The sequence below is a fragment of the Corythoichthys intestinalis genome, chromosome 15, assembly GCF_030265065.1.
Source record: "Corythoichthys intestinalis isolate RoL2023-P3 chromosome 15, ASM3026506v1, whole genome shotgun sequence".
Taxonomy (NCBI): domain Eukaryota; kingdom Metazoa; phylum Chordata; class Actinopteri; order Syngnathiformes; family Syngnathidae; genus Corythoichthys; species Corythoichthys intestinalis.
Window position 1 is genome coordinate 25851914 of NC_080409.1, and position 22418 is coordinate 25874331.

At 39.4% G+C, this 22418-nt stretch overlaps 1 protein-coding gene across 2 annotated transcripts in view; it reads left to right on the forward strand.

Annotated features, from left to right (window-relative positions):
* lingo2b (leucine rich repeat and Ig domain containing 2b) overlaps window positions 1-17280 on the forward strand; it is a 96530-nt gene extending 79250 nt beyond the window's left edge. For both annotated transcript variants that reach the window (XM_057859426.1, XM_057859425.1), the window contains one exon: window positions 11104-17280. In XM_057859426.1, coding sequence (XP_057715409.1) covers window positions 11147-13012 — 1866 coding nt within the window. In that variant the 5' untranslated portion in view covers window positions 11104-11146 and the 3' untranslated portion in view covers window positions 13013-17280. The remainder of the gene's footprint in view (window positions 1-11103) is intronic.
* Window positions 17281-22418: the final 5138 nt, after the last annotated feature.

Genomic DNA, 22418 nt, shown 5'->3' on the forward strand with positions numbered 1-22418 from the left:
AATAGGGCACATTCAACTGGATGCTTCGGAGCTTTTCAGGTCCCTGATTGCGTTTCCGTCCACTGCCATTAAATCAATAAAATACCAAACAATTTTGGTTTTGGCGATTTAAAGCAGTAATGTGAAGTAATTTCATAACATGCCAAATAGGGTCACAATTAAAGTAATTAAACATTGTCCAACAAATAAAGCATGAAAAAATAATTTATATGTTGTTTATTTGACAAAATAATCACGTTTCCGAAGTTCGAGCCTGAAAGGGGATGAACCAGGAAGTGATACTGTACTTCACACCGGGAACAGCGATGGCAGCTCCATACATACGGCCACCATACAAAGCCCTTCAAACAATGTTTCAAACAGCAATATAAGCGATAGATCGAGTGCAAGGGAGGAGATCCAAGTTTTTGAAGAGTTGGAGGAAGAAGAGGAGGTTGGAATTTTATGTTGGACCTAACATGTATTAGCCAGACGCTAATCAGGATGCAAACAATGCGCCTAGACTACCTGACATGGAATGGCTACAAGACCCATCGAGATTACAAGATTGGTAAGATATAGGCTGATATTATTTTCATGATTTGAAGATGCAGGCATTTGCACATAATTTTATGTTTTTGTCTATCTGATGACATTGTTAAAAAAAATAATAGTCAGACTTCATGTTCATTTTGGCAGATCCGGCACCTCCCGTGCATATAAAATAATAATATAAAAACGTTGGGGGGAAAGAAGGAGATGAGTCGTTGATGGCTTTCTCCACTTTATTGTGGCAACAATAAGAAAACAAAATAATAGCGGACTGCCACCACATTTGACCGCGAAGTTTTGCTTCTCGCTGATCTCCTCCTCACCTCCTACTACTCCAGCGTCTCTTAAACGGATCGTGCATAGTGTCTTGTTATGAGCTTTTTGTTTACAAATGTATCAAACACACAACGTGCTGACAACTTTGTTTCTTAATTAACACATGGAGCTAACAGTAGAACACGGCTCGGGGCTCTCGGGAGGAAGTGGCGTCTAATGGCGTGAGGAAATGTCGTTTTTTCACACAAGCGAACAGATTACAAAGCACCACTTCAGTGTTGTCCCGAGACTACATTTCCCATGATTCACTGCGTGACCTGCGCGCTCGCTGATTCGCTGCCAGACATTAAAAGCAACACGCATGTTGTTGTCACCTGTCAGCGGCTCTTGTACGTAAAACACAAACTAGAAGGCTATCAAGCGATCACCGTGAAAAAAACGCAGAACCGTACAAATGCAATGCAATGCTTGAAGCATGAAGGTGGAAATACATAATACAAATACAAATAAATGTGCACAAACTCACCGGCGGTGTGTGTCTCTTACTGCAACATGACCGTGAATTACCGCGACGCCGACCTGCTTATATGCACATCCACACACCTTTCCCGACTGACAGTGGATTAACACTTTCGGACAAGATCGTAGATGACGCACAATTTAAACACACTTAACCTAGCGAACGCAACAAGAACTATGATCGGGGATTGCCACGAGTTAACTTTCGGCTAACGTCGCTAGCTTATACTGTTCATTCCACAACAGTCGGCAGCTCTGCTTTGACAAAGTCATCAGTCATCTATCCAAAAATCACACTTACTTTTTGGCAAATCCTTGATCATAAGCAGACCGGTTAAGGAAGCAGGCATCTTCGAAGTGTTTGCAGCAGAGAACACTACTCGATGATGGCGTGAAATTCATTCGCTTCGTGCGAACGAAAGATGTCCATTTACGTGCCCTGCTATCCTTTGGCCATCCTTTCGTTTGAGTGAGAACAAAACATCGCCACACACCGCCGTGGCATCTTACCGAGAAGCAATGCAACAAACAATACTGTTCTATGGTGCACTTCCCTCGCACTTCCCGGTGTGAGGTAATTTCCGAAGATTTCCGAAGATTGCCGAAGAAAAGCATTTTCGTTGTCAAGGGCGTTGCTATGGGTTAAACAAAGAATCTGGAAGGGTCGCGTTAAAAAAAATAACGAAAATATGCTTATAACTGTTTAGCCATTGATATTATTCAAAAACATGGTTGGCCAACCTTACTTCACATTACTGCTTTAAGCCGTTTCTTCATGTTGTCCTCCCATGTCGCGATGATGGCAGATGGATGCAGCATTTCTAAATTGTCTTTTATGAGGGATTTTGATGAGTAATTCTACACCAGCTCCACTGTTGTTTTGGTTAGAGAAAGTGTAAAACGGAAGTTGCGAGCGGAAATGCAAAAGTAAAGCGTAAGTTTCATACACATCACCCCCTCTCCGAAGTAAGCACCGGACGAATTGACGACAACGAGCCACGTTTATAGCCGGTCCAATCCACACTATGGCGTGGAGTTGAAAGCACCACAATTACGAAAAAGTGCAGATTGGTAACACAGTGTACTTCCGCCAGCTCTCTGATTGGTTGGCTTTGTAACACGTTAGTAGCATGGGCTGAATTGAGCATGCAGAGAAAAAAATCCAATGAGCGCAAGAGTCGAGAAATTGAGGAAGAGCTGGACGTGTGCTCAAAATACAATATTGCTCGCATATAACGCCATAGGCAGAGGGGGTGAGAGGGGCGCTCCCGTAAAGCACGCAACTGAAAATGCCTTGATTTCAGGTAAAAAGGCACTTTTTTAATTTTGCCATGCCCTTGCGTGTCACTGGTTAACCCTTCGCTTGCCAGTGCTGACTCGCGTGTCATAGGTTGCCGACCCCTGCTCTAAACACTTTTTCCAGTTTTACTTGGCTTATGGGACATTACAAATCATGGTGGGTCAAAAAAACTATCTAATTGTTGATTTATCTGTCCCATAAAAAGTTTAAATAAAAATATTCATATACAGTGGGGCAAATAAGTATTTAGTCAACCACTAATTGTGCAAGTTCTCCCACTTGAAAATATTAGAGAGGCCTGTAATTGTCAACATGGTTAAACCTCAACCATGAGAGACAGAATGTGGGGAAAAAAACAGAAGATCACATTGTTTGATTTTTAAATAATTTATTTGCAAATCATAGTGGAAAATAAGTATTTGGTCAATACCATCTTAATACTTTGTTATGTACCCTTTGTTGGCAATAACAGAGGCCAAACGTTTTCTGTAACTCTTCACAAGCTTTTCACACACTGTTGCTGGTATTTTGGCCCATTCCTCCATGCAGATCTCCTCTAGAGCAGTGATGTTTTGGGGCTGTCATTGGGCAACACGGACTTACAACTCCCTCAGCAGATTTTCTATGGGGATGAGACCTGGAGACTGGCTAGGCAACTGCAGGACCTTGAAATGCTTCTTACGAAGCCACTCCTTTGTTGCCCTGGCTGTGTGTTGGGGATCATTGTCATGCTGAAAGACTCAGCAACGTCTCATCTTCAATGCTCTTGCTGATGGAAGGAGATTTTCACTCAAAATCTCTCGATACATGGCCCCATTCATTCTTTCCTTTACACAAATCAGTCGTCCTGGTCCCTTTGCAGAAAAACAGCCCCAAAGCATGATTTTTCCACTCCCATGCTTCACAGTGGGTATGGTGCAATTCAGTCTTATTTTTCCTCAAAACAAGAGAACCTGTGTTTCTAACAAAAAGTTCTATTTTGGTTTCATGTAACCATAACACATTCTCCCAGTCCTCTTCTGGATCATTCAAATGCTCTCTAGCGAACTGCAGACGGGCCTGGACGTGTACTTTCTTCAGCAGGGGGACACATCTGGCAGTGCAGGATTTGAGTCCCTGACGGCGCATTGTGTTACTGATAGTTGCCTTTGTTATTGTGGTCCCAGCTCTCTGTAGGTCATTCACGAGGTCCCCCCGTGTGGTTCTGGGATTTTTGCTCCCCATTCTTGTTATCATTTTGACGCCTCGAGGTGAGGAGGGAGTTGAAAGTCCGTGCTGCCCAACGACAGCCCCAAAACATCACTGCTCTAGAGGAGATCTGCATGGAGGAATGGGTCAAAATACCAACAACAGTGTGTGAAAAGGTTGTGAAGAGTTACAGAAAACGTTTGGCCTCCGTTATTGCCAACAAAGGGTATATAACAAAGTATTGAGATAAACTTGGTGTATATAAATTTTGGTATAGACCAAATACTTATTTTCCACCATGATTTGCAAATAAATTCTTTAAAAATCAAACAATGTGATTTTCTGTTGTTGTTTTTTTTCTTCTCATTCTGTCTCTCAAGGTTGAGGTTTACCCATGTTGACAATTACAGGCCTCTCTAATATTTTCAAGTGGGAGAACTTGCACAATTAGTGCTTGACTAAATACTTATTTGCCCCACTGTATCTTTGTATTCCTTTTCAATAATGTAAATGATCAAGTATATATAGTAATTCATTATGTTTGTGCTGATTGTCTTCAACTTTATTTTTGTTCTAAAAGTACAGTATTAGATCTGCATTAATCATAATTACAAATATTTCTTTTCTGTTAATTTATATGTCTGGAATGAAATATGCAAATAAAATAATAATCGTGCAAGCTCAGTTCTACTCATTGCTTCTTGTTTTAATTTCTGCTTCTCCCTTTTCTCCCTTGTCTCGCTTTTCCTCTCACAATGCATCACCCCACAGCTCCTTTTCGGCTGTAACATTCAAAGCAGTTCCAATATGACTATAATCCAATTCAGAACCAAATCAATATAAATATATATATACTGAACCCTTCTCAATGACCCCTCACCGTCACCATTTACCCAGAATTCTGAAGGATTGTATTTGCTTTCCATTTTGCCAATGCCACGCTTGGCTCAGTGTGTTTCTAAAAATATGATATTTTCTGAGCCTGAATGGAGCTGAGAACCAGTGCCGTTCTCTCTACATATGCTATTCATGTTGACACTGGCCCCAGAAAATGAAAAAAGTCACTCAGCAGATATAAATTTATATGCCTTTGAGGCCAACTAAAAAAATAATAAAAATAATAATAATAATTAACCATTAATTAATTAAGCTCTAACGCTACATTTGAACTCACTCACTTGAACTTTTTTTTTAAATGCCCTCCGGTTCTTTTTCTTCCGCCAGAAAATTGAGATTTTAAGCTTTCCAATGATGTATCACGGATGCATATAGGACAATTTTGAAATTTGGCCAAATTGGGGGTCTCAGAGCGGAAATTCAAGTCACCTGAGTGTTTTCCGCCATATATATTTAGCCTTTCTGTCAAGGTATGACACATAATATTTAACCATTTCAGGGGTAGTGTTCACCACAGTCGACAACAACTATTCAAATGTTGACACGTTAGAACTTTAATCATTTACAGGGCATGTGACTATTTTTGTTCATTAAAAAAAAGCTTAAACATTAGAAAGTATTATGTTTTTTTTAATTTTCTGTTGTTAATCTTTATTGTATTTTATAATATTATTTTTGTTCAACTATAAATAAATATATACATTAATACAATGTTAAAAAGTTAAAATAATTTATTTATTTAAATTAATTTAATTAAATCTAACTTAATGAAATAAAAATTAATAAGAACAGAAATACGCTCTAAAGTAGGGGTGTGACAAAATGGTGATACAGTGTATCGTGATACTTTGTATCACAAAAGCTTATCGATATGCTCCTGTCAAGAATCAACATACCGTTTTGAAAAGGTGTCAATATCTAAATAAATAAATAAATAAAAATGAACCAACAAGTTGCTACCAAAATTTTCCACCATAATAGTGTCTCAGTTAACTCTAAGGCTGCAATAACGGTGCTCGACGACCAATCCATTTAAACTGTGAACATTCGACAGCAACACTGTCATTCTGTTAAATTATCAGGGCATTTACAGGTCACTTGCTGTTCATTTTAGGGCATTTACAGGTCATTTTCTGTTGAGTTTGAGTCACTGCCCATTCATTTGGGTGATTCCCAAGTCATTTCCTGTTCTGTAACTCAAAATAAACAGGAAGAGACCCATAAAATACCCCAAAATCAACAGGAAGTAACTGAAGATGAACAGGTAAATGACCTTAAATGGCCCAAAATTAATTCATTGCCTGGCATTGGCTGCCACTACTGGCCATAGACGTTCAATCCGTTTGAAGTGGGAGGGATGGCAGCGAATGAAAGTATGTTCATTCGCTGCCACCCTCCCAGTTCAAATGGATTGGACGTCTACTAGTGATAAACTCATTCCAATTCATAGCAGAAGCTTGTTTTTCTGTTTATTAGTTGTTTGTAGAATATCCTAGAATGATTTCCTGACCAATGTATCGATAATCGTTGTATCGTCAGATCATCGTTATCGTAAGCTTTGTATCGCAAATCGTATCGTATCATGAGGTATCCAGAGGTTCCCACTCCTACTCTAAAGTGTACTTGTTTAACAGTATTTAAGTAACTCTTTGATGGCGAGAGAGGTCCCATCCATTTCGAGTAGAAGGGGGAAAATCTACAAACTTTATTCCCTCCTTCCTGTCGAAATGGCGGTGGCTGAGTGGTTAGCACGTCTGCCTCACAGTTCTGAGATCAAGGGTTCAATCCCGGGCTTCAGCCTTCCTGGGTGGAGTTTGCATGTTCTCCTCGTGCCTGCGTGGGTTTCCTCCGGGAACTCCGGTTTCCTCCCACATCCCAAAAACATGCATGGTTGGCTGATTGAACACTCTAAATCAGCGGTCTCAAACCGACTCCACAAAGGGCCGCAGTGGGTCCTGGTTTTTGTTCCAACAGATCCAGCACAAACAGTTCAACCAATGAGGTTTCTACTAACATAAGCAGCACCTGATTGCAATCAACTGATTACACTTGTAAGAAACCAGATTGGTGAAAAGGTATTTGTCTCGTTTGGTTGGAATGAAATCCAGTACCCCCTGCGGCCCTTTGAGGACCGGTTTGAGACCACTGCTCTAAATTGTCCGTAGGTATGAGTGTGCACGCGAATGGTTGTATGTCTCCTTGTGCCCTGCGATTGGCTGGCAACCAGTTCAGGGTGTCTCCTGCCTACTGCCCGTAGTTAGCTGGGATAGGCTCCAGCACCTCCGCGACCCTCGTGAGGAAAAAGCAGTTTGGAAAATGAATGAATGAATGAATGAATGAATGGTCTAGTGCTGCTAATGGCAGCCAGTGAGTTAAAGAAGTGCCCCATAAGGGGGCTGAGGGTCATACTTTGTGCACGAAAGGGTTAATCATCTTTCACAAACATTGCTTTGTTGTTGGTGGTGTTTTTTCTTCCACCTTGTTTTTGGTCTCACTACACTTCAGTGGGTAGAGCTGTTCCTGATGCCCAGCTCTGAGACAAATCACCTGACCAGTTGCTCACTGCAGTGCCAGACAACTGGCTTGTAATTATTAAACAGAAAGCCTGGAAGGAACACGTTGACGGCTAAAGGCAGACTGATAAATACACAGAGACAGGAGCAGGCTTGTGGATGGATAATAAGGTAGACTGACAGAGATAGTTACTGGAGCACAAAATGGATGGGCCAAAAGACAGGTGGACAAATAGCAAGGCGGTCAGAATGACAGTTTGGAAACACCTTCATCTTGCCTCGGTTAAAACCGGGGAACATTTGTGTGTTCTGTCAATTTCAGGGCTGAAGAAATATGAATAAAACAACACCCTTCTTACTTCATTTGACCCGACTTTCATTAATTTGATTGGCAGTATACGTAGGGCAGATGAGAGTAGTTGTAGTTGCTGTGGCAACAGCCTGTTCTTTGTTACACACTGCATTCCTGGCATCTGATGTGTCTTATGCTGCGATCGATAAATACCCCACCCTGCTGAGACTCCTGAGCGAACTGATGTTTTATCCATGCCGGGACTGTGAAAAGGAAGGGAGTTTGGTTAGACAAAAATGGGCGCATATAATGTTTGAGAAGATGGAACAGCACATAGCTTTTTAGCAACTGAGTTGGTAGAGTCAGTGCAAGCTTGGTAGCACCAAATGCATTATTTCATATAATATTCGTATTTGTGTTACCGCGGGGTTTTTGACATAAAGAAAAGAAGCAACATTCATTTTTAATGGCAAAAACATTTCAATTTTCTAATTTCAAAATATGTCGTCTATGGCTGCAACCAACGATTATTTTTGTCATTGATTAATCGGACCATTAATTAAACGATTAATCGGATAAATATCACTTTTTTCAATTGTCTTCGCAATTTTAACTTGAAGTTGATTTAGGCATGTTATAAGTAACAATGAAGAGCAAATGGATGACTATTTCCTTCCTCCTTTTATTGCAGCTTTCTGACTTAACACTTGGCTACAACTGTACTGTTTTAAGTACATAAAACTTGTTAAAAAAATTATAAAGATTTTGAGAACCACACAAACATAAGAAGAATTTCTCAGTACGCAAATCAGACAAAAGTCCTGTTCGTTCAAATAAATAAAAGTGCCGCTGATTGACTTGATATAAATTGTGTCAATGACTCAGTTATTAAAAAAAAAAAAAAAAGTGAAATAACTTTACTGCCTATAAATAATACAAGCGCTAATGTGCTTCTCCAAAATACAATACAAGCGGACACTTAAGACACTGATTAGCATAATTGCTAATTAGCTTAGCGCTCTGTGCTAAGTAGTAATGTCTCATTAACAAAGAATACGTCCAATACAATTGGCTTCATTTACTCACCTCTGACGGAGGCACACTGGATTTAACAACACACATGACTCAAGACAATCTAACTGTCGAGTAAATATTATTCATTCAGCAGCTAAACCTAAGTGTAGCAGTGACCTCTCTTTTGCTCTTGGACTAATCATTGGCGCATGTGCAGCCTCATATTACACACAAACAAGGATCAAAACGGGACTGTTTATAGCTGTCGGCAAAAATCGATTATCAAATTCACTGACAACTAACTCATTAATCCATTTTAATCGTTTTAATTGATTAGTTGTTGCAGCTTTAATGTCGTCCCATACTTTTTATTCATTTCACATGATTTAGCATAAATTTTTTTTTTTTTTAAATCAAGGTGCATCAACGTTATATACAGTTTTTGCCAAAAACACCAAAATTTGACCCAAAAAAAATCAGTTTATTTCAAATTCCCCCATTAATTCCAATCGGTAAAAAATGACCCGATATCAACAGGAAGTCAGATTTAAAAAAGGCCCCCAAATCTACAGAAAATTAGCTTAATCCAAAAGAAACTTACCTGGGAATGCCGGAATTGCAAGAAGTAACCCGAAATCAACAGGAAGAGACGTCTAAGTACCCTAAAATTAACTAGGAAGTGACCCAAACCTAATAATAATAATAATAATAATACATTTTATTCATGTAGCGCCTTTACCAATGCTCAAAGACGCTTTACAGTTGAAAACACATTACCCGCCGCTGACAACAAGTAAAGATGGTGCATGCTAATCTTTTGTTGCCATTGATGGCGCTAGACGTCCAATTCATTTTGACTGGGAAGGGCGAACAATTAAACATTCATTCGCCCTTCCCAGTCAAATTCGATTGGACTTCAGTGTCTTCAACGGCAGCCAATGAATTAACAGAGAAGTGACTCAATCATGCCCCAAATTCACGTAATAGGAAGCTACCGAATATCTACAGGAATCTACAGATATTGTATATTACAGTTATTGATGTCACTCACTTTGCTATCAATGTGTGGTTTGTGTCTGTCTGGGAGAACTACGTCTGCTTATCTTGCCAGCATTCTACACGTCAGGTATTGATGCTGCTCTTTGAAAGCAAATTTTATACCTCTGTGATTTTTTTCCCCTCCAGTGTATTAGAATTTCCAGCACTCATGGACAAAGCTTACATTTCGTACACCTAATTGGCAAAAATTGCCATGAGCAGAATGCAAATAATACTGGTAATGAGGCAATTATTGTCAGACTTTCTGTCCTTGTAGGCATCTGTCAATTCAACAACCTGTGGCTGCTGGGAGGCATTCTTTTGTCAAGGTCGATGTCTTTCCAATTTGGAAAGAGGAATTTCTCCCATGTTTTTGCAAGGAAGTCTGCATCCTTGCCCTCATTACTCTTTTATGAAGACCTAGCACTGTACTGCATCATGACAGGGAATTCCCAGACTTGTTTCAACTGTAATGATTCCGACAAAGTAATAGGGCCACACAAATCAAGAAATAAATAAGCCTACGAGTATAAAGTCGTAGTATTATAACTTTAATCTCTTAATATTACAATAATAAAGTCATACATCATGCTATGAAATGAAATTCATAATATTATGGGGGAAAAAACTCAAAATATATAACTTTATTTAATCTCATATGATTTCAGCGAATGACTTTGTTCTCATAATATTAGGACCGCAGTCTCGAAATATTATGATTTATTGTAATACATAATCTTGTTTTGTTTTCTTTCTTTGTGTGGCCCGAATGCTCTGTCATAAATAACAAATAATTACCAATCTAAAAATTCAAATGTTGTATAAAATTGTGAACGTTTTATCATTACAATTATAAATACGCTTTTCTGTCAAACAATATCGTATCTACCAGGGAAAAAAATGTTTATTCTCACACCAAGTATTACACATGCAATAAATATTTTTAAATAATGTAGATACCATGAAGCAGATAGATGGATAGATGGACGGACGGACGGACAGGCAGGCAGACAGACATAGAAATCAATCTATCGATCGATCTATCTATCTTTCACTGCCATTGACAGTGATAGGCATTAAATATATTTGAACTGGGATGGCGGGCATTGAATGACCACATTTCACATTTGATTGACAGCTACGGCGCCCAAGTCGAATTATGTTGGACCTCTATCGCCATCAATGGCTACCGAGCCTGCCATTGAGTTAAATAGAGAGGAAATTGTTGGCCCAAAATATAATCCATCCCTACACGACATCAACATTTAGCCTGCAACCTTTTGTGCTACCCTGTCGTGAATGTTCACATTTTTCTACAGATGATATTTCTCATGTGGCGCCCTGCCCTGCTTTAACTTTAATTCAAAAATTTTCCAGCGAGTCAGGAAAAGTGACAGTTAATTTAAGTCAGGAGGACTTTAAGGTTATTTCAGAAAATTTAAAGTATAAAAAAGAAGAGGGCATACCAATGAAGATTCTGAGTAGAATATCAAGTATTCTAACCTTTACGTTTTTTCATATGCTTTGCCTTGCAGGGCCTGATCGTGATGGTGTTCTGGACGATTAACGAGCTGTGCGATGACAGTGGGCAACGTGGGTAAGAGAGTCATGCAACGCCCAGCCCGGCACTACCACATCCTCCTGGCTGGGGCTGTGCTTCTTCTCCTGGCCGGGTTGACCCTGAGCTGCCCTGCCCGATGTGAGTGTTCTGCCCAGACCAAGTCAGTGAGCTGCCACCGCAAGCGTCTGAGCACCATCCCCGAAGGCATCCCCATTGAAACCCGAATTCTGGATCTCAGCAAAAACAAGCTACGTATAATCACACCGGACAACTTCTCTTCATTTCAACTGCTGGAGGACCTTGATCTTAGTGACAATCTCATCAGTGTGGTGGAAACCGGGTCGTTTCGTTCTCAGCTCGCTCTACGCTCACTGAACTTCCGCAGTAATGTAATCCAGTTGATTCCTGCAGGCGTGCTATCTGGCCTGACTAACCTCACTCAGCTTGACCTGAACCACAACAGAATTGTGGTTTTACTGGACCATGCCTTCCAAGATCTGCACAAGTTAGCATCCCTGGAGGTGGGTGACAACGAACTTGTTTTCATCTCTCAGAGGGCCTTCATGGGATTAACTGGTCTTCAAAGTCTAACCCTGGAACGTTCTAATCTCACTGTGGTCCCTACTGACGCTTTGGCACATCTACACAACTTGGTGGAATTACGTATGCTCCATTTGAGCATTAGTTTTCTCAAGCCTTTTTCTTTCAAAAGGTTATTCCGTCTCCGCCGATTAGAGATTGATTATTGGCCCTGGTTGGACACACTGCCCCCGCTGTCACTACACGGCCTCAACCTCACAACATTGTTTGTAACCAACACTAACCTTTCTGCCTTCCCTGGTGCAGCTTTGCGCCATTTGCCTTACCTCACTCACCTTAACTTGTCTTTCTCTCGAATTCAGCATATCCATCAAGGAGAGCTAGGGCACCTCCCACATTTGATGGAGCTCCGTCTCCAAGGTGCTCAGCTTGTTTCTATTGAACCCTTTGCATTTGTTGGCCTCATATCTTTGCAACTACTGGATGTGTCACAAAATCGCCTGGACTCTCTGGAGAGAGGAGTTTTTGCTTCACCCGACAGCCTCCAGAGGCTTTGTCTGGGTGGAAACCCATTGGTGTGTGACTGCAGATTGCTCTGGTTGCTGAACAGCTACAAGCCCCCCTCCCTTCATATCCTTGATATCCAGCCGGAGTGCAGTGCCCCAGAGTACCTACTGGGAAAAACCTTGCGTGAGCTCAAGGAACCGCTGGTCTCTCGGTACATGACCTGCACCAAGCCTCGAATTGGACCGAACATAACACAGCTGCTGATGGCTGACGAGGGTCAGCCTGCCCGTTTGAGCTGCATGGCAGAGGGAGCACCGAGGCCATCAGTGGTCTGGGTTACACCTCACAGACGCTACATCACATCCAAGAGCAGCGGAAGGGTGGAAGTTCAAGCAGATGGCACCCTGGAGATCAAGGCTGCGGAGTTACATGACAGTGGGGTGTACTTGTGTATTGCAAGTAACCCTGCTGGCAACGCCAGCTTGTCTGCCTCTTTAGCTGTGAAGAGTCTGGCCATTAGGGACAGCTCTCACAATAGCAACAGGAGCTCAAATTATTTGACAAACTCTAACAGCACTTGGGGGAATGGGACTGTGTTGTACAACATGACAGTCCCTATTGACATTAAGACTATCATTATATCCACAGCCATGGGCTGCCTCTCCTTTCTAGGTGTGGTTGTTTTCTGCTTCCTCCTTCTGTTTGCCTGGAGCAGAGGGAAGGGACGTCATAAGAGCAACTTTGATATTGAATATGTCCCTCGAAAAACCAACGGGGCCTCAGCTGAAGCGACAGAAACAAGTGGCCCTCGACGAGTCAATATGAAAATGATTTGATCGTGAAACAGACTCACCAACAATGCAGTGCATATGTCATCTTAAAAAATTGTTTCTATGACACAGTGGAATTGTGAAAAATGATGTAATAATATAGTGACTGTCGATGGAGGTGATCTTGTGATCATGTGAATATCAAAGTGAAACCGTGAACGTGTTTATATGAAATAATGTCCTTACATTACATTGAGTATAATACTATAACCAACATATCAATATGGGAGTGATCTAGTGTTGCACTTGGCATGTGTATCAGTGGTGATGTGATGAGTAATGATGTTGTCGACTATCCGTGACATCAAAATGAAGGACGGAACCACTGGCGGTTATGGAGTGCAGTGATAGCTATCAGTGATTGCTGCAACATGTCCAATCCTCTAATACTCATCTTAGCTGAAGTGTGAAAGGTGTGTGCTTTAATCATGTGTGCGTGCATCGGTGTACGCATGTTGCATTTGTGTCTTTCTTCGTGCATGTGCACGCATTGCCTTTCTTATCTAACAGAAATATTAAAAAGATGGGGCCCAGTCCTTAGTCTTGATGGGTAATTGTCCATGCTGGGTAAAATAGGATCATTTATGTTTTGTATGAAAAAAAAAAAAAATCCCACAAATACTTAAAAAGTAATGCTGCATCCATTTAGAAATAGACTAGTTGCCCCAGTGCAAGGGGTCTAACATTGGGAAATAACTAGTGTTGCACCGATACCATTTTTTAGTTCCCAATACCGATTCCAACACCCGGCTGTGTGGTATCAGTCAATGCAAATACTGTGCCCATACCACGTTTTTGAAAAAAAAAAAAATATATATATATATATTTTTTTTTTTTTTTTTTTAAATGATATGATTAAAATGCTAATAGAGGTGATGTTCCCATCAAATTCAAAGCACTGAAATTAAAATTAAAGTGCCTGTGACACACACAAAAAAAAAATCTTAAATAACATTATTATGTGAATTAAAATCATATTTTGAGACAATTGGACTATATACAACAATTTGCCAAAGCCCAGATGACGAGAAATGAGTCTTTTAATCTGCTGTTTAGCCCTGCCTGTCAATATAGCGCTCTAGCCCTTCCATCTGGGTGATGACGTCGGCAGATTTCAGCTGATTTCGAATCCAGCCCAATGGGTAAGATTCAGAACGAGGAAAATACAACAGACAGCAGCAAAATGTCATTATGTTTCAATCTCTGTACTCCAATATTTTTACAGGATATTCTTTTTATCTAAGTATTTTCCTCCAATTGCTAAATAAATTGTATGGTCATGACAAATAACAGTCTTGTGCTAAATGGAGTATGAAATATTAAAAATGCATTTATTCAGTACGACAGGGCTAAATTAATGCACACTGGTCAAAACTGTTGACTTCTCAAACCTCCCGAACAGTATTTTATGCCACCGGAGTTAGTCCAGCTTTTGTCATTTCCCTGCCCCGGCTTCGGAAACGGAGGAAAGAGCATAAACAAATTAGGCGTGAGAGCTAGACGTCATGCTAACCCAAACCCAGCGGCTCTTCCAAGTATTTTCCTCACATTTCAAAAACGAAAAATCACACAAAACTACACCGACTCAGGCCCAAGCTGAGGATAGCACTCTATAGGCTGGCACTTCTCAGTGGACAGGGAGCATTGTCACCCACAAAATGCAAGCCACCTCCTTATTAAAATGTTTGCCATGATCCCAATATATCTTACATAACATAAAACACGTAGCTTACTCACTTCGTCATCCGTCCAATGGTCTCTTGATTGTCGGACTTGTTTTGCCCATTCTTTGTGGTGAACAGGATCTTTTGGAAATCCAAAAAGCATCACATCACTGTCCCTGATGTAGCAACAAAAGCCTGCAGCACATTGGGCTGGCGTGATGCAAAAAATAAATGGATTCATCCGCAAAATCAGCGGAACACGCAGTCCCTTTGCATATGATAGTAATGCCAAGCAATTTGACGTGGGAGGGCACTCTCACCACTTCAAATGGATTTTGACGTCTACCAGTGACAAACTAATTGGTGAGAGGGTGCATCTTGGCTACAAGAAGAACAAGTTTTATTTTTTGCCCAATTGGCTGCCAACGTTCATTTACTGCTAGTCCTCCCACTTCAATGGATTGGATGTCTACTCTGGATAAACTCATTGAAATGCACAGCAGAAGGATGGTTGGACACCACATAATTGGATGTCTATCATCATCACGGGAAGAAGGATGACTTCTCCTTTTTTTACATATCTGGCAGCCATCTTGGGTAGGGTAGCCAGCGGTTGGAAACTACATCTCAAAAAGTAAATATTTCACAGCATTGGCACGTTATTTCTAAGTTCTCCCGGATACCGATGGCGTCAGTTTAGTGTCGTATCGGTGCAACGCTAGAAATAACTTAACTCAGGGGAACATTATGCTGTAATTTAATATGAGGTGTGAGCTTTGTCTCGCCCATAGAATTCACTTTCCAGCAGGACAAAACACTTCTCCTTAGAAATAACACCGGTCAAAGGCGTTATCGCAAGAGAAAAGCTTCCAGCAATAGAAACGGCATGTTAAAGCTGCTTCATAACATCATAAATCACAGGCAGTTTTTGCTGCCAGAAAAAAATCCCTTGATGTGATATAAAAGACTCTGTGGCCAGACACAATGGCAAAGATTTACTGGCGTGTGCCCTCTTTGGGACAAGACAAAGTTAAGCCTCACAGATTTATGGCTTAAATTTCCCCTCATATTTCTTTGATCGCACCTCTTCAATTCGTCACCAGGGCACCAAGGGACTCTGTTTATTTAATAGGTGTCAATTTCAAACTTGTAGTGGAATCTTGTAATGTTATGTTTGTTTGGAAATATTTTTTCGTGTTTGCTGTGCAGAGTATTGGCAAAACAATTAAGGGCAAATCTTTGTATTACAGGGATGTGTGTGTTTATTTGTGTAATTCTGTTGTGATAAAATATTCAAAAGTTGTATTGTTTTCATATGAAGAATTTATGGGTATATTTTCAAGAGAAAATAAATATCAAACATACCCCTAAAATTGGAATTGTATTTTAAGTTTAGCTAACGAAGCTCTCATAGCATATAACTTGAATATTAAATATTTACGATTCGATTCAAAAGCCTTCTATCAAGTGACAAATTACATGCACCTCATATGCTTCCACCATTGCAGTATTTATGACCACTTCTTGAAGTCCACAACATCCAAGTCGAATAGCATCTTTTTTCACACAGCACTTAATGTTATTGTCAGCGGGAGATTTGTTGTTTTTATTTGAGTCTGAAAGCCAGCAGGGAATAGAAAGCCTACTGCTGTGACACATGAAGACACATTCAAAGTCTCTCAAATCGGCTTTCACTCATATTTCAATCAGAAGTTCTCTTTTATTCACTGCAATTTCCAAGTAGCAATTTTCCTTTTCACACTGTGATACTGCATTTTATTTCAACGGTATTCCCATTCGGCGGACTCTAGTCTCTGAAGCAGCATGAAATATCCGATTAAAAAAAGTAATGTATGGCAACACTGGAGCCTAACCAACCAAAGAATCCAATTTCTCATTTTCATAGGATTAAAGATACTCCAAAGGAGGGTTTTCAAAAGTATCGAAAAGTATCAAAGTATTGATACAGAAATGTTGTAGTTGGATAAATTTGATTGCAAAATTATTGATATACAGTTATTTATATTTGCATGACCACAGGTCACCAGCAATGTGTTGTCATGGGCTAAATTCTGATTAGAGTCGCTAAAAAATTTACTTGCAATATACACACCATCCGTTTTGAACTATAAGACTCATAAATTCATTGGCTGCTATTGACAGCGCTAGACGTCAAACCCATTTGAAGTGGGAGGGCTGACAGCAAATGAACACAATTTCATTTGCTGCTGCTGGTTTATAAAATATAAATTCAAATATTCTACAAGGTGCTGATTGACCTTTGAGTTGAATATAACTTTTGACTATGTTCTGAAATAGCCTGTGAAACCCAAAACACATGCTGTTTCTCCATTATTCTGCAGGTGTGTCTTCCACGCCAGCGTCTTTTGTAGCGATTAGTAGTCGCCTCTGTGCCTGCGCTGCAGTGTCGTGTGCGTCCATTTTTATTCTGTGCACCTTCAGAGCAGTTTCAACCTGCCTCAGTCCAGCTTGCACCTTTTTTGGGGGGGTTCCAAATTAGTCCAGTATAGTTTAAAACTGTAATTTTCTTACAGGGTACCGTATTATATTTATTGTATATTAAAATTAAACATCCTAAAACCACAGAAATGCAAAAAATATATATATATTTTTAATGAATTAAGCAATCATTAGGCTTACTGGCTTACACTTACTGTAACAAGGCATACATGAGCAACTGATTTTCATTCAAAATTGTATTTCAAAGTAATATACATGAACAAAATCACTTACATTGTGCACAGTGAAATGGAATATATTTTGAAGATATTACAAACGTGGACTTTTTTATATTATAAGCAAATAAGTAGCCTAACATAGGTAAATGAACAAAAATAAGTCCAAAGTGCACATAAACTATCCTGCCAAATGTGTCACATTTGAGAAAAGCATTTCTGGGACTCATTGCAGTAAAAAAAAAAATAGATATTCAGATCCAATGCAAACTGTTCTACTTGAGTGCTCTTCTTAAGAATTTTTTATTATGCTAGGGTTATTAAAAGTATCGAAAAATATTGCAATATCGATAAGAAATGTATAGCCGTATATGATATTGGATTGCAAAAGTATGGATACTGAGGTAAATGTGTGTTTTTGCCCGACCACAAGTCACCAGAAATTTGTTGACATAGTGTGAATGTGACTTTGCACGAGTCTGTATGGTGACTGAGGTTTTTTTTTTTGTATTTTCCTTATTAACGCAGTGGCTGCCACTAAGGGTGTTAGACATTAAAGCCATTTGATGTGGGAGGGTCTGGCAGTGACCCTCACAGTCCAAATGGATTGGACGTTTACTTTTGATGAACCCATTGAAATTTTAGTTTTTAAGAACTTAGCCAATTGTGACGTTTGTTGCCTTGTTACTACTGCTCCTGCATAAAATACTATTCAATTTAAAATCTACATACAAACAACGCCTGGGTTGGATATGAAAAAATGGGAATTGCACTGTTCTTCTTGCATGATAAAAATCAGATGAAAATATTAAAATCTGAACTCACCTGCAATGTGGATGTAACCTAGTTAAGATAGCAGAGGGTTGACAGTTCAAATTTGCCATATCAACATATCTGCATCATCTTACACTTCAGGACCAACTGCTCAAGTGTAGGGAAAAAAGGTTCAACAGCTGCCTCCTTCATCACCTGACAAGTGAGATGAAAGGAAATGCAGATTTGGCATCCTGCTCTAACAGATAGTTTCATTTTTAGATAGCGCTTGATGTTATCATCCTGATGGCAAAGGGAATGCAGGTCTTCTGTGTCTCAAAGCTCACGGGAAATATTAGGCTGTTGCTGTGGCATGATGAAGACATGATCAAAGTCCCTCAAATGCTCTTTCATTATTTCCATTGTTGGTTGCCTTTTACTGAGGCGTTGCTGTAAACAGGCAACGAGATGCAACGAATATATTAAGTTGTTTGTTGGTCCAGCTTTTAATGATTCAAGATCTTAATACACAAACAATGTGCAATTTGCTGTATTTATATTGTACTATACGAAAAGGGTTTTCAGTGCTATCCGTAATGATACAACCTTAACCACTTTGACAAATTTTCCAGGCTGTTTTGACAAACATCAAATTCATTTGGACTAGGAGGGGCAAATGAAATAATGAGTAGATGAAAAACTTGCGTAGAATATACACACAGACATTTTTTGGCCCACAAGCCCAACCCGACTATAAGCGACACCCACCAAATTTAACAAGAACACTGTATTTGTAATTATATACGCCTACTATAAGCCAGAGGTGTCCACATTCTATATATTTTAACAACAGCTCATTAGCATGTAAAAGTCCCAAAATTAGTTGCAATGGTCTATAAACTGCTGCTTTCAAAGTGGGGATGCAGACAAGGGGGAGTAGTGGTTTATAGTCTTAAAAATAAGGCATATACAGTGGGGAGCAGAAGTATTTGCACCCTATGAGATTTTGCAATTTCAATCATAATTGCATTTCCACTCATAGAGACACAATCTAAAAAATATCCAGAAATCACATTGTATGTTTTTTAAAAAATATTTTTTTTGTAATTTACTGGGGTTCGTAAGTATTTGTATCCCTGAGAATCTGCAATAACTATGACGCTCAAAGAGTTGTTAGTCAACCTTAAAAAAAAAAAGGTTACATTCACCCCATGAGTAACCACCCACCCGTTTGAGCTCATTTTTGTTACCTGTGCACCCCACAGACAGTCATAATCCAACTGCTCCCATGTTGCCCATGGAGCAGACCAAAGAGCTTTGGAAAGACACCAGAGGAAAAAAATGTTGAGCTCCACAAAGCTGAAAAGGCAATGGGACAATTGGAAAGCAGTTTGGTGAGAATAAATCAACAGTTGCAGCAATTCTTGGAAAATGGAAAAGGCTAAACATGACTGATAATCTAACTCGGACTGGGGCTCCATGTAAAATTTGCAAAAAGTGAAGTCTCAGCCTAGAATTACAAGGCAAAAGCGGGTCAATGACATGAAGAGAGCTGGACGCGCAGTTTCAAAGGCTGCTGTCAGAACTCTACGTTGCAATGGTTTAAAATCATGCATTGCTCAGGTTCCCCTGCTGAAGCCAGTACATGTGAAGGCCCGTCTGAAGTTTGCCAGGGACCATCCGAACGATTCAGAGGGGTCATGGGAGAAAGTCAGGTGGTCAGATAAGAACAAAGTAGAACTTTTTGGTGCAAACTTTACTCGTCTGTTGTGAAGAATAAAGGAGGATAAATACAATCCCAAGAAGAACACCATCCCCACTGTGAAGCATGGGGGTGGAAACCTCATGCTTTGGGGCTGCTTTTCGGCAAAGGGGACAGGACGACTGTTCTGTACAAAGAAGAGGATGAACGGTAAAATGTATCGTCAGATTTTGAGCCACAACCTCCTTCCCTCAGTCAGAGACTTAAAGATGAGTCGTGGCTGGATCGTCCAACATGACAATGATCCGAAGCACACAGCCAAGCTGACCAAGGAGTGGCTGCGTAAAAAGCATATCAAGGTTCTGGAGTGGCTTAGCAGTCTCCGGACCTCAATACAATAGAAAATCTTTGGATGGAGCTGAAACCTCATGTTTTTCAAGACCAGCCAAGAAACCTTACAGATCTAGAGAAGATTTGTGTGGAGGAATGGGCCAAAATCCCTGTATTCATACGTGAAAACCTGGTGATGAACTACAGAAAGTGTCTGTCCTCTGTAATTGCAAACAAAGGCTTCTGCACTAAATATTAGCACTGATTTTCTTAGGGGTACAATAACTGACTTTTTTTATTTTACATTTTTTTAGTATGGTAATGGAAATGGCAAACAGTGGCTAACCATTACAGATTGTCCCATGCTGTCACTGTGATCAGATTACACTTTGTGTGGGCAATTACAGCGCTGGTCAGTGAAGTTTGAGCAGCTGCTTCCTTTCAAATGGACATGTAGCGATGCCACACATTTTATTATGACTTCAGTGAGGGTGAAACCCCACCCGTTCATTATCTCAGCATTTAACCGTGCCCTGGTCAAAGCCAAGCAGCACTCAGCTTTTCCCAGTAGAACTGCCCCATTAAAACACGGCTTGTGGCAAGTGTCAGCATGCACTGCTGTGTGAATGATGAGAGCAATAACAGGAAAAGGAGCGTATCACACAGCATCACAAGTGGGCCTCCGGGTTGTGAAGTGAGTTGATACTGTACGTCATGTTAGGCGGTTGGGTAACAGATGGTTAAATGTGACGTCATTTTACGCTACGCACTACACCTTCAGTCTTATCAGCCTCCATTAGGAGATAATAAACCTGTACCCTTGGTTCTTGGATGTGATAGGCATTAAAAAATAATGTGTGAGGCCTCCTGTCATGTAATCCAAAGTTTTCTGAGGCACTTTGGATTTTTAATGCATTAACTCATTGGCTACCATTGGCGCAATAGAAATCCAATCCATTTGAACTTGGAGGCTAACAGCCACCCTCGCACCTCAAATTGATTGGACCTCTACTAGTGATGAACTAATTTAAATCCAGAGCAGGAAGATTAAAAGAGAGGTGGGCGTCTATCACCGTCAATGGCAATCAATCAATTAAAGCCGTATTCGGAACATGTGCTTCAACTTCATGTTTTTTGCTATAAAAAAAATTCATGGAAATTTTCCACAGTCCAGAAATTGGAGAGTAGTTACCACCCCACTCTCCCCTGTTTTCAAAGAAATAAGTTCAAAAACAAAATTTGAAAAATTTAAGAGAATATTTCCTGTTTTTTTTTTTTTTTTTAATTAAATTCCATAATGACAAAAAAAGGAATGTTTGCTGATGTCCCCTCCCATTTTAAATAAAATTGTATATGAATAAAAAGAAAATAAAAATAAAAAGTATTTAATTTATGAATATGTAAAAAGAAAATAATTAAAATGGTCGTTTTTTAAAAAAAAACATCAATTTTAATTAAATTAAAAAAGTAAAAAGAAAATATATTAAAAAATTAAAAAGAAAAAAAATGCTAAATATAAATAAAAAAATAAAACTAGAAAATAAATAAATAAATAAATAAATAAATAAAAAGTACAAGTACAAGTGTTCCCCACCCGTTTTTATAAAGAGAAATTAGAAAATGAGACGATTTTTAAAAAAATTGTAAATAAATAAAAAGATTTTTAAAAAATGAAATAAATGAAGAAATGTATAAAATGTAATATTTTTTCATTTGCAGTATTTATCAATTAAAAATCAAACAATTTTCGATAAATTAAAATATAGGTATATTTACTGTTTCTCACTCTTTTTTTTCTTTAAAGGGAAATGAAAAAAAATCAATAAGAAATGTTATCAAAAGGTTTCTCCAATAAAAAAATGATTTGAACAATTTGAGGGTCAACAATGTCTATAATCGGTTTAATGACTATCAAATCAGTCAATTTAGCCTGGCAGTCCTAGTTTTACTGCCACTGACGATGCTAGACGTCCAATACATACAAAATGGATTGGACATCTCGCGCCGTCATTGGCAAACTATTAAGTTAAATATTTAAATGGGTTGGTGGAGGTAATGTCCCTCTGAAGGAAAGCATAATTGCAATGTGGCCGGCGAAAAAGTTCTTTGGTATCCCTACTCTAAGAGATGAGGAATAGAATTATGCCATTTACAGTACATATAACAGATTCATAACACAGCATGTTAATTAATTATTTTACTGTTCCTTCAATTAGATGATGTACAAATTCTAATCTGTGAGTTATACCTGTTGTCTCCCACACATT